This window comes from Alosa pseudoharengus, unplaced genomic scaffold, assembly GCF_046254945.1.
Source record: "Alosa pseudoharengus isolate Yale_2024_CS ecotype anadromous, Long Island Sound unplaced genomic scaffold, YU_APseudo_1.1 YU_APseudo_1.1_scf_16, whole genome shotgun sequence".
Taxonomy (NCBI): Eukaryota; Metazoa; Chordata; class Actinopteri; order Clupeiformes; family Clupeidae; genus Alosa; species Alosa pseudoharengus.
The window spans coordinates 16,231,853-16,250,276 of record NW_027468630.1 but is presented as its reverse complement, the minus strand read 5'-3'; the positions used below and the strand labels follow the sequence as shown (position 1 = coordinate 16,250,276).

Below are 18,424 nucleotides of genomic sequence, written 5' to 3'. Positions count from 1 at the left end.
TTAACTTAAAAAAACCTTGTTGAACACACTCAAAATTTGCTAGTGAAGACTAATTAAAAAAGGTAAGTTTCTTTGACTTAGCAAAACTGAGTTACTATTACTTAAATTTTTTTGTGTAATCGGTTTCACCAATTTTTTTGAGTTCAATTAACTTGTCGGGTTTTACAGTGTAGTAGTGTTACATTGTACAATTTGTGTTGTTGGCCTAACAACACAGTCAGTACAAATGGGAATATGTGAATACCACAGCACTGCTAAAACCCCATTGTAGTTTGGCTAAACACACTCACACATATAACACACAAAAACACAGTCATACAGCAGCCTGACTCCTTGACTAAAAAAAGTGCAAACATACTGTGGCACATAAAAAACATCAGTATGGTAACATTGTTTTACATTCTAATCTTGTAGGTACGATTTGTATCTGAGAGCTTCAGTGAGGCGAGTTCCCTTTGTTGTGAATTCCCTTTGCTGCAGAATAGGTCCTCTGTGCGTGCACATCGCCTTGAACGTCCTCGTCAACACTGTAAGGAGAGGAGCCTGTTCACACCAGTGGCAGCGGGTAGGAGGAACAGGCTGCAAGACCACACATGTTCCGCCCTCGCTCTATAAGGAAGTACCTGAGACAAGAACGAACCAGCACAAAGACAGAAACACAGTAAGATGGTGTGAGAGTGTGAAACAAGTCTTATGAAAACTGCTTTCATACAGACATACCTGCATTAATCAAAACAAGAGGAGCTACGCAGGAGTCATGTACCATAAGTGCAGGAAATCTAACATCTATTATAAATAAGGGGATGTTGGTGTCTTTTTTAATCATTTTAATTTTAATAGTAGGTTTGTGGGCCAGGAGTGCCTAGTATAACATCTTGCCAATGGACTACAGTTGAAAATTAGCCTGCTGGCTAACACTGGCACATTTACAGAAATGTTGATCAATGTGCACTGTCCTTTAAATAAATAAATGAAATGAAATGAAAGGAGGCACGTCAGTGTAGTGACTTGAAGAGTTGGGTCTGTTGTGTACCAATTAAGCACAAATGATTCATTACCCATCTCTGCCCCAGGAGGTTCCCCAGGAGTTCTTGACAATCCAGTACAGGGTTCCGTCCTGTTCCCCGTAGCCCACAGCAAGCACTGCGTGATTCACCGTTTCTGTGGTGTTCTTACACTTTGTGCTGTGTGATGGAAGACCAAAACCCCATATCAACCCCTATATCAACACCTCTACGGGTTGAAATTCATGACCTGAGAGATATATCATATCAGAGGTATAGTAATTGAGTACTGAGTATGGGGATACTTTGTGTGCATGTGTGTGTTTGTTCGTCAGTCAGTAAGACTGAGTGTGAGTGAGTGTGTGTGTGTGTGTGTTTTCCCAAGTGCATGAGATGTGCTTTATGCTCAGTTTTTAAGTGTGTAGTGGTGAGATAGAGACAGAGAGAGAGAAAGAGAGAGAGTGGTTGTACAGTCTGTTTGTAGTTTGTGGCTCATACCTGCTGTATATGCCATCTTTGTAGTGCACAAAATCAGCCGTCACTTCATAGGCAAAGCTGACTGGATTCAACCTGGCCACAGCATCTAACATTCCCATTTCATCATACTAGACATACGAGCACAAACATAAACAAAAACACACATATTGTATAAACACACACAAATATATATATATATAACATTGAATTAGATCCAGTCTAATGACATGATACGGTGAGGTGGTAGGAGCGTTGTGGCTAAGGAGCTGGGCTAGCATGCAGTAGCCAGAAAAGTTGTGGGTTCAATACCTGACTTTCACTATTGTGTCCTTGAGCAAGGTACTTAACTCTGAGTTGCTCTGAGGACAATGTCCCTTGTAATGCAATTGATATGTAAGTTGCTTTGGATAGTGTAAATGCATTGTGTGTGTGTGTGTGTGTGTGTGTGTGTGCGTGCATGTGTAGGAATGTAGATAGATAGATAGACTTTATTGATCCCCAGGGGAAATTCAAGGTGTTTACCACAGTAATGCCAGATAAGGATGTGTAAAAGCATACCAGTGGTTGCTAACTTTCTACTAGAGCTATATGATTATATTCAATCTGATTCAACATCCTGATTTAAGTAATTAATTTACAGTGATTTCCTGTGTATTAGCCGCATTGTGTACAAACCGCAGGACAGTGTTTTATGCAAATAAAAAAAAAAAAACATGTATTAACCACACCTCTGTATTAACCGCAGTTCCCAATAGCCCAATATGAATCAGAATCAGATTGTGCTTTACTCATAACTCACTGAGTGCCAAAAACGTAATATTACGAAACTAGTCACTCTAACACACCTTATATGTGATTTTGGGAACTCTGTGATTCAATGGAAATGAAATATATGACGATAGAAAACTCATGAAAACGCACAATCTGGACATTTTATCTGGACATTTAATTTTAACTCTGCTTTTGATGGTTGCCGCTTTGGGTTGAATCAGTGACACATGCATGTCAGGTCAAAACCAGGCCATTTTCGTGGGTTTATCACTAGGTGGCAGTCTCGCCAGGTCTCGCTAGGTCACCTTCCGGAAACATTACAGGCAACACTTCATATTTCAAAGACGCTACATCTCCATTTCTATAAATAAAACAGGGATTTTGATGAAAACTAGCCACTGTTTAGCTTGGGATCTCTTAGGAACAGAGGCATGTAGAAATAAACGGGTTGTACCCACTAAGAGCTTAAAGTCACCTTTCAAACAAGCTATAGTATGTGTCCATAGCTATAACATAGAATACGCTGTGGCTCTACAAAAATCGTCAACAATGATCAAGATTGCTGGCACTCTGGGCCAAAGCTTCCGAAAACAGCGCTGCATTCAAAGTGATAAAGAAGAATGAAGAAAACAAATGTATTCCCATGTATATCCCATCCCTGTGTATTAGCCATACCTGAAGAAATGTTACAAACTAAATGTATAAACCTTGGTTAATAGTCAGAAAATTACAATATCCATTTAAAAAACAATACTGCGAAGGTTTATTCTCTAAACCTGACATTCTGCTCAAGTTCACTCAAAATAGCAAAAACATTTTTATTTTTAAGCCAGGAGAGGGCAGCAGAGGCCTTGAAAGCACTTACTCTGGTTATGTTAACAACATCCTTGACATATGCTGCAGCCTGTTCAGGCTGGAACTTACAGGTGCTGTCCTTCAAATAAAAGACAAAACGCCAAGAGAAGAAAAGGGAAGAGAAAGGAAAAGAAGAGAAGTTTATCTAAAGCTGTTTACCTTGCTTTGAGCTAAAAAGTGAATATATCAAAACAAACACAAAAGTTTGTTTTCTTCAACATCATGAATGACTATGATGATGACTAACAGACATACTCACGTGTCCCTTATATGGGTAGCCATCTTCTGTCATTAGGCCACCCCTGTATTTGATATACTCAAATGCCTGACTTGGTAGTCCTCTGGAACAGAAATTACACTTGTACTTCATACATACACACTACATATACAGAAGACTGAATGTTGAACATGCACATTCAGCAGAACACAAACTAACACATAACTTCATTGCATGAGTGGAGTTGAACCTCTGACATGAAAACCGATTGCAGTTTTAAATGAACACTAATTGCATGGTCCCTATCTTTGGCCGCAGGAGTTTAGGAGGTGAAGTTACCCAAAACCCTGAGTATTGCTACACACAATCATGCTCACTTCCTTCCCACTGTGCACTACTGAGCAAACAGACATTTTAATCTTGACTAGTTTACACCAATGCAGACTACTAAGGAGAGACTTACCCAAAGCAGCCATGATTGTTGAAGTCCTGGGCACAGTCTATCAGCTGCTGTTCTGACTGCACAAAAAAACACATGCCACATGTAAGGTATGTGTGCCTACTTGCGCCTGTGAAATGTCTGGGTGGGAGTCTGTGTCTATAGCTGCTTTCAGACACATCCTCTGCAGTATGTGGACCTTTGTCAAACGGAGGTCCGACCCTTCGAGTGATTCAGATATCATGCTACCATGGAGACATTATGCGGCCATATGTATGAACGACACCGACGCACATTAACAGAATCTCTGTGTGGTTAAACAGGTTGAACGTGGTCCGCATGTTCTTCGCTTCGTTCAGACACAAGGTCATTTACATAATGTCCGTCTTAAATACTAGGAGGGGAGTAATGTAACAGCTAAGTTCGAAATTCCAAATGGCCGGTTATGTTGTACAGATATACGGCCCAACCGCTTGGCATCCGCAGAACATGCGGACTTACATGTAGGTCTGAAAGCAGCTTATGTGTGTGAGTGTTTTACCAGCTCCAAGAGTTTCCCTGTGGCAATGGCTGTGACGGACTCAAGGCAGCCAGTGGTGGAGAAGGTCCAACAGCTCCCACAGTGACCCTATAGGTGTTTCACACACACACACACACACACACACACACACACACACAGAGATTTAACAGTCGTATAACTACATACAAAGATTCATACTTAAAGTGTGTTGTGTCAATAGCATGATCACACCAGACACACACACTGGCATGTTATTGCATCTATATAAGAACCATTCCACACCTGGGTTTTCACTGGAGTGACATAATCTCCTCTGGTCCTCCAGTCCACATAGTCTGGGTAGGGCCCTGCTTGGCGAGGGTGGCCCCCTGTAGTAGCTGAGCAGTTCTGAGGACACAGGGAAGGGACAGAGCAGCTAACATTGTAGTTATTGCTGGAGAGACAAAGCCTGTGGTGGATATGGATAAGCCACAGGCATTAAAATCAGGTGTCATATATTTAAGGGCGCAGTCAGCGATTGCGTCGGAAGCATCGTTAGTTTACGTTTATATTTAAAGTTATTAGCAGACACTTTTGTCCAAAACAAAATACAATGTATTTTAATGTTATATTTTAACCAAGGACCAAACAATACACACCAGACAGGTAGCTCACCCCTCCCTTCAGTATTCCCAGAGAAACTCCACACAGGGTTTCGGGTTTGTTTGGGGGACAGGCTGTCCCTACTTTGTTTCCAGTTTTCCGAGCCTGTGCTGCCTACAAAGACCGAGTTTTTGGGCAGCTAGTGGTCATAAGGAGATGATTTCTGAATGTGACAAAAATGGACTTGAAATCGTGTATGATCGCTGACTGTGCCTTTAATGAAGCTGGTGCAAATGTACTAACTTATCAACGAGCGAACACTTAACACATATTTCAATGGGTAACAAGGGGCTAACATGCTCTGATCATGTTAACTTATTGATGGAAAAAAGTCCACGTTTATATTGTATGAGGAAGTTTCAGTCTTTTAAGGTAAATACTGTTGTGGTGAGAATGTTTTTATGTCAGTGATATGTAGTGTTTGGAGTTACGGTGTGGTGGGTTGGGGTGGGAATGCTGGGGCAACTGAGAAGGCCAGGATTGACAGAGGGACTAAAAGGGCTGGAAAAATGGTGGGAGAGTTAAATACAGTGGATAAAGTAAGGACCGCCTGGCAAAAATGAAACAGAAAATAACGAGGGACCATGGTCACCCCTCTTCATGGTAATTTGACTGGAAGGGTTATGGAACGGCTATGGTAGGCTATGACACAAACTAAGCGGTATGCTCTCTCTTTTATACCTCGATCAGACAGCACAATAAGCACTTTAAACGTACATTTCTATAATTTCTGTACTGTATTTATGGTCTATGTATTGTGTTTATGCTCTTTTTTGTACTGTATTTGTGATGATAATTTATTTGCACCCTCTTATAGAGGCTGATATATATATTTATGCAACTGTTTTTATAGGCATTAAGGTGGGTATGAGCACTGCAATTTCCATCTGGATGAAATAAACTTGACTTGACTTGAGGTATATAACATAACAACAAATACCTCCAACAAATAGCCCAAAGTAACTGGTCCTCTGGAGAGAACAAATGTATCTCAGTGTGAACAAAGGCCAAGGCCTATTGTACCTCACATGAACAATTTGATCCTGAGTGGATTTTGAAAGGAGAACTCAAACCTGGGGCTCGTGAAGGAGGAAGGCCTTTTTGAACTCTGCAAAGGTCAAATCTGAGAACTGATTCAGCCCCACTATACAAATACAGCCAAGCAGCACACACAAACACAGAGACAGAGAGAGAAATATCAGTTTTGATAAATCACCATCACCAACTTTTAACATTACACAATTCAGCTAGCGTCCTCATTCCTTACAGACACTTTAATATCACAAAAGTAAAATCAGAGAGGGTTAAAGCGGAGCTAGTAATCAAGGATCTTTGGTAAAATCATATGAGATTTTTTATGAAAGATTTGAACCCATCACATTTGTTTACTTTTAGCAGAGTTATGGTAAGACTGGACTTAAAAAGGCCCACACGTGATCAGCCATACTGGTATATGAAGGTCTGTCCGCGTTGTGTTCCAAGATCCTTCTCCTGTTTTGGGTGAAGATGTGCAGCCTGTGGTAGTATTCACGTAGTAGGTCATACGTTTTCCCATTCTAAAACAAACAAAATCACATAGCAAATGAATTATCCTAAATTCACAAAAATAAATAAATAAATAAATAAAAAGTTTACAACAAAGCGAGCCTACCTCGGTCATCCAGGTTTTAAAATGAAATTCATCTGAAAGATAAAAAGGCATAGATGAAATTATTCTTCATAAATAATTTCAGCAAGTTCCTGCAACAACCGCCAAACGACACCACCTTCTGTGTTCATAGGCTAGATACCCTATTGCCTTCTCCGGGCAGTGATGAATTGTTCTAGCTTTGCCGGATCCACAAACTGCTGCTTTGGGTGGCAGACAAAACAGTTCACAAATAGCCTGACGCATTTGGTGAAGCGCCATTTTGGCTATAGCGAATTAACTAATGGCTTACCTTCAGGTGAAAATACAGGGTTTAAATAGGCAATGTGTAAGACTGACAATATGCCAGAAATGAGAATAAACATCGCCATTCTAGCACACACTCTCCAAGTGGTGTTTGGTTGGTTACATCAGGGTCGGTGATCTCCAGTTACATTTCGCAACGAGTGACTGTGTACATCACGTGACTCCGCTCTGAACGCGCGGTTGGTTGACACTTGCCTCAATGACCGCTGAAACATGACCACATCCATCCAATAATAATTTAAACTCGCTTTGATTTCATCGATACATTTTGGGTAAAAACTTAGCTGTATGAGCCAGGGATCTGGTGTAGGCTAAGAACTTAAAAATAAGATGATAGCAAATATTTATAACTAGATGTACCGTAGAGCGGTACAAAATATGACTGCTGCCCAGTCCAGCACATTTTTTCCAAAAAAATAAATCACGCTGAAAGGCCTATATGATTCTAACTGTCTCACTAAATTGCATTATCCACACTCAATTCTCACTGATATCTGCTAGATAACAAGTACCAAAACAGATTTCACATGTAAAATTCATTTTATAAAACCCCACCTCCATCTTGCCTGTTCATAATTCTGAGAAATTCTTGAATTGTGTGCATGTGTGCATGTACATGTTTATGTTATGTGTGTATGTGTGCGTGCTTGTGTGTGTGCCTGCGTATGTGCCTGTGCATGCAAGCGTACATATGTCTACTGTGTGAGTATGTGTCATACGTATGATTACTGTGAATGTATGTGTGTGTGTGTGTGTATCTGTTTGTGCACATGTGTGCACATGAAATGGGTTAACATGACCCCTGGAGGCAAACATACGGAAAAAAATGGTCATCCTAGTCCCTACAGTTCTCAAGATATTCACAGAGAACTGTGTCTGCCCTACCCTCCTTTCGGGGGGTCCAGTCCAGCGGGGGGGCTACAGATCAAAACGAAAAATGACGGTTCCATGCTATCCATGTGGGGTTACATGCCCACCAAGTTTTGTGTACCCCGGTCTTTCAGTGTCCCGGGAATCCTTGTTGGTGTATGTCACTAAATGTACACATACATTATTTTATTGTAAGGCCCCCCATGAACGAAAGTACTCAAAACTTGGCATGCATTCAGAGGGTGTCATAATGATCCTACGCTTTTAATTTCGTGCAGTTTTGACCTTGTCAGCCAGAGATATTGTGATGAAAACACCTAATTTTTTGCTATTTAATTTTTAACTAGGTGGCGCTATACATGAAATAAGTGGTAATGGGATGGGTTGACATGCCCCCTTAAGACCAACATACATAAAAAAGGTGGACCTCCTAGGCCCTACGGTTCTCGAGATATTCACAGAAAACTGTCTCCGGCCACCTACAGGCCAGTTGGTGTATAGTAACATTAATTAATTTATTGTGTGGCCCCCCATGAACGGAATTCCACGAAACTTGGCGTGCATACAGAGGGTGTCATAATGATCCTACACTTCCAATTTCGTGCAGTTATGACTATGTTAGGTCACAGATACCTTCGATTACAACACCTCATTTTTACTTTTTTGTGTTTAACTAGGTGGCGCTATACATGAAATGAGTGGTTATGGAATGGGTTGACATGGCTCCTTGAGATCAACATACAAAAAAAATGGTCCTCCTAAACCCTACAGTTCTCAAGATATTCACAGAAAACTGTGTCTGCCCTACCCTCCTTTCGGGGGTCCAGTCCAGCGGGGGGGCTACAGATCAAAACGAAAAACAATGGTTCCATGCTATCCATATGGGGTTACATGCCCCATGCCCAAATGCTTCGCTGCGCGGCGGTCATAATAATAACCATACACAAACATACAGTAAACCAAGACTGTAAAGATAATTAATTAATTAATTAGGTGAAGGGTTTCAGACATACACAGAAAAGGTGCTGAATTCCTTGTATTATAGGGGATTTCCCACAGTGGCCGATCAACAGCCAAGTCTATTTCACATTACACAGCATGAAGTGAGATTCAACAAAGATGCAGTTCAGTGGCTTGTGGCAGTTCAGTTGCAAACACACAGCTTTTTGTACCTGGGATCCATAAAGGCACTCCTTCACAGTTGAGAGAAAGTAGAATAGAACATTATGTCCAATATTCCAATATGTCGTTTAATGTTCTGCATTTCTCATTAGTGGGTCACTTTGATACTAAAAATATGATTCTATGTAATGACTTGTATATCTGTACTGTCCCTGTGTATATCTGTGTGTGACTGTATTTAGAGATAAGGGGGAATATTATGACTTTGCAGTGTTTCACTGTTCTGCGTGGCTGCGTCAGTAGCTATCTGCTCCAGATTGTCAGGTTGCCACGAATCAGAGTCTGATTCAGTGTAGTCCACGTGAGATGGGATGACCAACGCCAACTATTTCCTTGTCTAGTTAGAGCAGCTGATGGATCTTTAGGTGAAGTCATGCTGTCTCTCCCTTGATGCGCATCATTGTAAGTAAACTCTGTTCCTGAATTTTCATACTATTGGTCTGACTGGGTCTCTATTCATCTGTGGTATCAAAATTACCATCACAGTACAACATGCACTGCCACAGAGGCCAATCCAAGCCTGTTGTCTAAATTTACACAACAGGAAAGATAAGAATCTCATATCTAATATGACTGCCACAGTGCTGTGTATCAAAAAATAAATAAATCACACTTCTCAACCTTTCTTCACCCCTACTCCTACACAATGTTGGGGGTAATGCGTTACAAAAGTAATGTAATTACTGTAATATATTGCTGTTTGCGGTAACGCGGTAATGTAAGGCATTACAAAAAAAAATTGGGTAATATTTTACTCGGTACAAACTTCAGTAACGCGCGTTACAATGCATTTTAACCAAAAATTAAGCAGTGTTTTGTTTTGATACATATTCGCAAACACCACTGCGAGAACAACAGAGGAGAAAAAATCCGCGCAAAATAGTAGAACGTTATCTCCTGATACTGGTTGAAGATGGCTGCAGTGGACTACTCTATTTGCGGGATGGACATAAGCCTATGCTCAGAGACAAGGATATGAAGAACATAATAGTTAGTGCACTTTGTGCGAAACCGAAAGATCTCACTATGCCTCGCGAGTCATTTAATGAAACATCTAAAGTGGTGCCACGCTAATCTTTTTGATTCTTGATTAAACACAAACTTCTAGTGCATGTCAGCTTTGAGCTGTGAACTTGAATTCACAATTGAACTTAAAGAGAATAAAGGGATAGAAATGCAGAAAAAAGATTGTGTAGCCTGGCAGTGCCACCGCTCCCACCACGCGCATCACGCACTTTGCGTAGGGCACCAAAGGACAGAGGGGGCACCCACATGTACCAATGAATAGTAGCTTTACTGCAAACTGCGTTTCACTCTTCATCAATAGCGTTTACAATGTCAAAATGCACTAACACCATGGTACATGCAAGTTTGATACTTTTTGGGTTCTCTCAATCTCCACCACGTAGTGCTAGAATGGAATTGGTGGGTCTTCAATAATTAGTTTTCCAAGCATTTACATGAAGCACATGATATGCCGAGTTGACAAAAAAATAATCCATTCAGATATAGCTAGGTGGATACCAGGCTCATAATTCACTTTTATTTGCAAAACGAAATGTGAAGCAACATGTTATTGCATACTTTCCAAAGCAATGAAGGCTGCTTAAAACAACTTAACATTGTGCATATTATTGTTAATATTGTGCTATCAATGTAACTCAACAAACAATGCTTGTAAACAAGAGCTGGCAAAAAGGCATTATGAGAACGTAAAGATCAATACTCTTAAAGTGACAGTGCACCATTTATAAGAAAACAGCATGAATGTTTAAAAACACACAGTAATGGTCTGTAAATAATAGGCCTTTTATTTTACTTTAGGTTTTTGAGTTATCATTTAAATGTCACTCACTCAAAACTACTCACTTAGGGCACCAAAATGGTCAGTAGGCCACCATCTTGACATGTCTTTATTAAAGGAACCGTATGTAAGAAATGTATTTAAATTAATCATAAATGGCCCTGATATGTCACTAGACATTAAGAAATCATGTTATTTCAAATACTTATATCACTGACAACAGTAGTCTGGCCAAGATATTGTCATTTAAAAAGTGGAGTTGCAGCCCTCAATTGATATTGATGTTGTCATGTTGTGTTTTGGCCTGATGCGCCACCCTCCACCTATCTACTAATCACAAAGTCAGTAGTGTTTCGGCATCCGTGTTGCCAGCTCTGCCAGTCAGAGGGGAGGGGAAGGGAATACATCGCTCTACAGTAGTTTGAAAGTGATTGCAGTACCAGTTTTGGCCACAATCTTACATACAGTTTCTTTAAGCTTTGATTTTCAATATAGTAGGCTCTCTATTGATTTTAATGAGCTACAGTTAGAGTTACAGTATTTATATCACAATTTACCAGACTTTGACCTTTTGTCGGTTTTTAACAAAATTCTGACTATGATTGAGCGTAATAAACTGCATTTCGAATGGCAAATCCATATTTCCAGATATTTTGGTGAAAGTAACTTAAAAGTAATGCAATAGTAGTGTAATGCCTTACAATTCAGAGACAGTAATATTATAATGTAACAAATTACTTTGAAATGACAGTAATAAGTAATGCATAATACATTTCGATTTTGAAGTAACTTGCCCAACACTGCTGACATGGCACACATGGAGAGTGTCTGCTGCCAGGAAATGAACCTGGGACATCTCATCCAAAATAACAGATATATCACGTCCAATCCTACGTCCCAAATGCTGTCATTAAAGTGAGACGTTGGAGGTTGCAATGCGGTCGCTGAGGGACATCCGAGCCGAAACACTGAAACGCCCAATAAACAGCAGTTAACCAACTAACACACTCTTGACAGGTTGTGCAGAGGGGGTAGGCTAGGGGACTACACTGATCACCTGAGACTACACTAATTTTTACACCCATACTCAGTTGTTCTGCAATGTATTATCATGGTAGAAGCTGCGATACAGTACTAGCATAGCATAACATAACAAGCACATACTGTAACTAGCATGAACCCTAACATCTATGGACTATATAACATCTGTGCATTTATTTACTTAAATTGAACAGCATGTTATTTTATGTTAGCTTACATAAACAAATAAAACTCAGACGCCTTACAGTCCATAAACACCGTCTACCCACAAAACCATGCCTGTATCACAGACCTAGGCTACTGCAGAGTAGCCTACACAAGTCAGGTGTAGGCTAGCGTACTGTACCCAGAGCCATATAAAGGTAGAGTTGCGACAACTCCATTGACGCTAATGTTCCATTTTTTTTTTCAACAATGGCGGCTAATTGAAGCCTCAAATAGTTCCCGAAAGTTAACAATTTATTATAGCAGCAGTGCAGTTACAGACTGTTTGTAGCCAACATTTCAGACTCAGATTTACATTATTGGCTCATCCGAATAATAATAATAATAATAATAACAGTAACAACAGTAATAGTAGTAAAGTAATAGTATTAATAACCTAATTATAATAATAAACTATTTATGTATACTATGACAGCTTTTCTGCTGCTCAGTTTTTATCAGTTCCTTATCAAACTAGATGTACCGTAGAGCGGTACAAAATATGACCGCCGCCCAGTCCAGCACATTTTTTCCACAAAAAGAAATCACGCTGAAAGGCCTATATGATTCTAACTGTCTCACTAAATTGCATTATCCACACTCAATTCTCACTGGTATCTGCTAGACAACAAGTACCAAAACATGATTAGTTCATAGATTTCACATGTAAAATTCATTTTATACAACCCCACCTCCATCTTGCCTGTTCATAATTCTGAGAAATTCTTGAATTGTGTGCATGTGTGCATGTACATGTTTATGTTATGCGTGTGTGTGTGTGTGTGTGTGTGCGTGCTTGTGTGTATGCCTGCGTATGTGCCTGTGCATGCAAGCGTACATATGTCTACTGTGTGAGTATGTGTCATACGTATGATTACTGTGAATGTATGTGTGTGTGTGTGTGTGTGTATCTGTTTGTGCACATGTGTGCACATGAAATGGGTTAACATGACCCCTGGAGGCAAACATACGGAAAAAAATGGTCATCCTAGGCCCTACAGTTCTCAAGATATTCACAGAGAACTGTGTCTGCCCTACCCTCCTTTCGGGGGGTCCAGTCCAGCGGGGGGGCTACAGATCAAAACGAAAAATTACGGTTCCATGCTATCTATGTGGGGGTACATGCCCACCAAGTTTTGTGTACCCCGGTCTTTCAGTGTCCCGGGAATCCTTGTTGGTGTATGTCACTAAATGTACACATAAATTATTTTATTGTAAGGCCCCCCATGAACGAAAGTACACAAAACTTGGCATGCATTCGGAGGGTGTCATAATGATCCTACACTTTTAATTTCGTGCAGTTTTGACCTTGTCAGCCAGAGATATTGTGATGAAAACACCTAATTTTTTGCTTTTTAATTTTTAACTAGGTGGCGCTATACATGAAATAAGTGGTAATGGGATGGGTTGACATGCCCCCTTAAGACCAACATACATAAAAAAGGTGGACCTCCTAGGCCCTACGGTTATCAAGATATTCACAGAAAACTGTCTCCGGCCACCTACAGGCCAGTTGGTGTATAGTAACATAAATTAATTTATTGTGTGGCCCCCCATGAACGGAATTCCACGAAACTTGGCGTGCATACAGAGGGTGTCATAATGATCCTACACTTCCAATTTTGTACAGTTTTGACTTTGTTAGGTCACAGATACCTTCAATTACAACACCTCATTTTTACTTTTTTGTGTTTAACTAGGTGGCGCTATACATGAAATGAGTCGTTATGGAATGGGTTGACATGGCCCCTTGAGATCAACATACAAAAAAAAAATGGTCGTCCTAAACCCTACGGTTTTCGAGATATTCACAGAAAACTGTGTCTGCCCTACCCTCCTTTCGGGGGGTCCAGTCCAGCGGGGGGGCTACAGATCAAAACGAAAAACGATGGTTCCATGCTATCCATGTGGGGTTACATGCCCACCAAGTTTCGTGTACCCCGGTCTTTCAGTGTCCCGGGAATCATTGACGGAAATTTGGGCATGCGCTGCGCGGCGGTCATAATAAATGAAAAGAGGCTAAAGCCCAATAAATGTGCCACAGATAATAACCTAATATAAGATAAACCTTGCCTATACCATTTCAATTAGGCAGCACTAGGCAACACCACGAACGAGCTGTCATTAAGTTTTTGCGTTTGTAGCCTACAACTTTTATGACGTGACGTGTCTTGGGCATTTAGCTTTACCATCATGTCAACATAGTTGTAACGTTATGCGCAATGCTCATAAAAGGTAAGATTTTGTTATCACAAAGCTAGCTGGTTCGTTAAAATTTAATATTGCTAAGCATATTTACAGCCAACTTTGTACTTGCAACAGTGAAACTGAGTTTGTTGTTAACATTGTTGGTAACGTAAACGTTTCTTCAGTTAGGAGCAGGACTGTTTTTTTTTAAAATTTGCATTCATTTTCATTGGCAAAAGCTGGCCTAATATGCATGAGAGAACCTAGATTTGAGGGAGCTGCAGCTGTTAGCATCAGCACGGTCATATTAATATGGGACTTTGTCATTTATAAATGACGCTTCAAAAAACAGCTTTAAAAAATAACACAAGCCTCTAACCAATCATATTGTACCTTACATTTGTCATCTAAAATCCCCTCTAACCAATAAAATCAAAGATTATATGATGTCAGGATGTCATGTGATGCAACAAGGAAGTACAGGAGACAAGAGCCCATGTTAGGTCACATGCATGAGTAGCATCATGGTAAGTCCATTTTTAAGCTATAAAACACACATAAATCACCAATAAAAAATATAACTAAATAGCCTAAACAGTTTTTTAAACTATTTTTGTCATTTCATGAAATCTACAAATCCTTCTTCAAAACAGTTAAAAAGTGCATGTCATGTATAAATGACAAAGTCCCATTAAGGGATACAAATTTCCGTGATGGTATCTACTGTTGTGGTGTAGATTATACTGCTGTGATGCAGGGTCAATCTATTTATTCATACATCTTTCTTAGGAAGTTTCCAAGTTTTATGGTAAGGTGAGAGGGACAGCTATGCCTATTCCTGAGGGCAGTGATGACAGTGAATCTAGCAGTGATGAGGACGAGGTAGTTGTAGGAGTGGAGCCCAGTTGATTATAGTGTGTGTGTGTGTGTGTGTGTGTGTGTGTGTGTGTGTGTATGTGGTGTGTGTGTGTGTGTTTGGTGTGTGTCTGTGTGTGTGTTTGGTGTGTATGTGTGTTTGCTGTGTGTGTGTGTGTGTATTTGAATGTTTGTGTGTGTGTTTGGTGTGTGTGTCTGTGTGTGTTTGGTGCATGTGTGTGTGTTTGTGTGTGTGTGTTTGGTGTGTGTGTGTGTGTGTCTCTGTGTGTGTTTGGTGTGTGTATGTTTGGTATGTGTGTGTCTGTGTGTGTGTCTGTGTGTGTTTGGTATGTGTGTGTGTGTGTGTGTGTTTGAATGTTTGTGTGTGTGTTTGGTGTGTGTCTGTGTGTGTTTGGTGCATGTGTGTGTGTGTGTGTGTTTGGTGTGTGTGTGTGTGTCTCTGTGTGTGTTTGGTGTGTGTGTGTGTATGTTTGGTATGTGTGTGTCTGTGTGTGTGTCTGTGTGTGTTTGGTATGTGTGTGTGTGTGTGTCTGTGTGGTGTGTGTGTGTGTGTCTGTGTGGTGTGTGTGTGTTTGTTTAGGGTGTGTGTGTGTGTCTGTGTGTGTTTGTGTGTGTGTGTGTGTGCGTTTGGTGTGTGTGTGTGTGTGTGTGTGTGTCTGTGTGTGTGTGTTTGGTGTGTGTGTGTATGTTTGGTATGTGTGTGTCTGTGTGTGTGTTTGGTGTGTGTGTGTGTGTGTGTGTGTGTGTCTGTGTGTGTGAGGAAATGCGATGTTCACCTATGCTTCACACCAAAAAAGAACTGCCTGGTTCAGTTTCATCAGTAATGTGACAAATTTGCATATTTTTTTCTATTTTTTATTCTTTTAGAATAATCCTGAAATGAAAATTTTAAAGTGTTTTTTTAAATAAAATATGTTCATGGATAATGAAGCAATTGTTATTTAATCAATTGTTTTTTACATTAAGAAATCACGAAAAAAAATATACCCTAATGGGACATTAGTCATTTATAAATGACGATACCCCAAAATAAAGGTCAAAGGTCAATTTGGGAAAGTGAGCATAGGAAATTTATTTTAGGCCTTAATACACTTAAAATCAAAGGTCATTAAAATTTTTTAATGAATTTCCTTAATTAGTCCCATAGAGGGTTAACACAGCAGGGCACACTAGCCCATGATGGCTAGCCCAGTGATGAAGGATAGTGTAAAATCCCCATCCCTAGAAAGTTTCAAACCAAGCTTGCGCTGATGATGCATGATCACTGATCAAATTGCTATTTTCTGACACGATGCACACCATTCCCAGGTGCTCGCCTGTCTGAATCTCAAGCTCTTTAGCCTAGCATCTTAATGCTGTTCACAGCACGGTGAATGACAAACGATGACAAAATGCTGTTCATGTTTATGAGTTCATAGCCTGGTTATTTATCGAAGGACTTACATGTCACGTTTTATATTTTATTATGATCACTCGCATTACCATGGGTTACTTAATAGGTAGGCCTAATGCTACGGTTAACTTAGAATGCCCACCATTACACTGGAGATGTTAAAAAACGTTTAAACTTCTTTTATTCTCCCGCGACGATAGGCTAGGCTTGGCTAGGTAATTCGCTCATTAGCTCAGATCAGTGACTACCAGAGGAAACGCAGGGTAGAAAACTCAAACAAGTAATGTTAGACTAGCTGTGTTACAGTTTCTCGTTGCAACAAGCTTCACAGGAGCTCCATGCGCTTTTGTAGGCTACACGCAGTCTCAAAAACACTGTTCACTTTTCGAGTCACTTGTACGAGGTCATTTATTTTATATAGCGATAATTTAGATACACTTATGGGGTGGGTGCAATTGCGTTTTCTAAAGAATCTCCCGTCTTGATTTTGTACAGAAATTAATATTAAGTGACACGTAAAAGGGCGGAAAAAAGGTCACCTTATATAGCAGGCTAACATATAAGGTCCGGAATTTAATTTAATATTGTTGTAATGATAGGATAGCTACATAGTTTACACAATAATTACACTGTGTTATAAATATTGTATTATATCAATGCATTTATTGACTGTCAATTACCCAAAATCGTGGCTCTGTCTATTGAACAGTAGCCTATTTAATGCATTCTAATCCATTGTCAATCACTTCCGGGAACTAGTTGAGGTTTACACAAACCACGTGACCAACGGAATTTTGAACACCAATAGACCTCTGAAGTTCGCCTACAAAAAAGCTGCCATCTTTGACATCCGGTATCTGGCGATTTTTCCTATGGGAAAATTACATGGGGATTTTGAATAATCGCACCTGTTAAAGTCTCGTGGGGATGAAAAAGTCTGAAATGCAGACGTTTTCCTGAACACACTTTTGTCCTCTGCCTTCGAGTGGATACTGTGATCTCCGGTAAGTGAAGGCGGCACACTTAGATGTTTGCTACTCCAGAGCTAACTTGCAATGCTATTTGCCATAGGTAGTTAGCTTCAATTAACAACCGGATCTCCTTATATGGGCAAAGATGGCCGTTTTGGATCTTTTTTGTAGGCGAACTTCAGAGGTCTATTGTCGCAACTCTACCTTTATATGGCTCTGACTGTACCTACCCACAGGTTCTAACCAGGTTCGCAAGTCTCTGCAAATAGTTTCCACTACTACTTGAGTGAAACAAATGCAATCATTGATACCAATCAATCACAAAAAGAAACCTCTTACTCACACATGAGAAGTTCGCTCCCCCGAGTTTATTTACCAATTCATCAACGATGCAACTGCATTTTCAGGTCGCGGTAATCCACAAGTTGTGCGAGAACATCCAAACACATTATTGTGACTGAAGTTAAATCTAATTAAGTACTGCCTCTGATAGGCCTACAGGCTCCATTACAGCAGCCCTTGTTATTGTACAAACACAAAAACAAACATAAACAGAATTTGCGTAGGCATATTGAAATAAAGTGAACGTCCGCTAATGGATAAAACATGCACGAACAAACGCTAACCATTCTGATGACGTAGCGCCTGCATTTTTAAAACATGTCCGCGCCCTAGTGGCGAAAGTCGTTATTGACATGTCATTTTCCAGTGAAACTACTTGAATTTCAGATTTAATGAAAATCCATGTATTTTCAAAAATGAAAAAGCAACCAAAAAATGGTCACAGTTCTCACTGCTTCATTTCCACTTTAAGAACGCTTCTAACCGCTGAGTTGGAAGCCTGGGCTTTTAGCTCAGTGATTAGAGCGTTCGACTCCCGTGCCGGTGTGTCGAGGTGGCGGGTTCGAGGGCCGTGAGTGGCGGAGGAATTACAACCTCTGTTACACCTTTTTATAGTGTGCCAGTGTGTGTGTGTGTGTGTTTGTGTGTGTGCGTGTGTATGTGTGTATACCTGTG

General features: G+C 40.2%; 1 protein-coding gene across 4 annotated transcripts; it reads right to left on the bottom strand.

The window, feature by feature from the left end:
- Window positions 1-176: 176 nt before the first annotated feature.
- On the bottom strand, window positions 177-18,004 carry LOC143125599 (pro-cathepsin H-like). Of its 4 annotated transcripts, none has more exons than XM_076287219.1 (12): window positions 17,751-18,004; window positions 6,577-6,608; window positions 6,373-6,481; window positions 5,999-6,069; window positions 4,566-4,670; window positions 4,305-4,391; window positions 3,788-3,843; window positions 3,367-3,448; window positions 3,118-3,186; window positions 1,503-1,609; window positions 1,059-1,184; window positions 177-623 (listed from the first exon to the last, which is right to left on the bottom strand). In XM_076287219.1, the coding sequence occupies exons 1-12, from the start codon at window positions 17,752-17,754 to the stop codon at window positions 548-550; spliced, it is 924 nt and encodes a 307-aa protein (XP_076143334.1). In that variant the 5' UTR covers window positions 17,755-18,004; the 3' UTR covers window positions 177-547. The 4 variants fall into 4 exon arrangements, with proteins under 4 accessions (XP_076143334.1, XP_076143333.1, XP_076143336.1 ...); XM_076287218.1 differs by lacking the exon at window positions 17,751-18,004 and adding an exon at window positions 6,866-6,986; XM_076287221.1 differs by lacking the exon at window positions 5,999-6,069.
- Between the last annotated feature and the right edge of the window lie 420 nt (window positions 18,005-18,424).

Bases quoted from the DNA above. Each gene is read 5' to 3' on its own strand.
- LOC143125599 (XM_076287218.1), bottom strand. From the start codon at position 6,944: ATGGCGATGTTTATTCTCATTTCTGGCATATTGTCAGTCTTACACATT. The intron at 6,482-6,576 runs GTAGGCTCGCTT...TGTTTGTTTTAG, and splicing joins TTAAAACCTGGATGACCGAG to AATGGGAAAACGTATGACCT. The intron at 4,392-4,565 runs GTGTGGAATGGT...AAACACCTATAG, and splicing joins TCACTCCAGTGAAAACCCAG to GGTCACTGTGGGAGCTGTTG.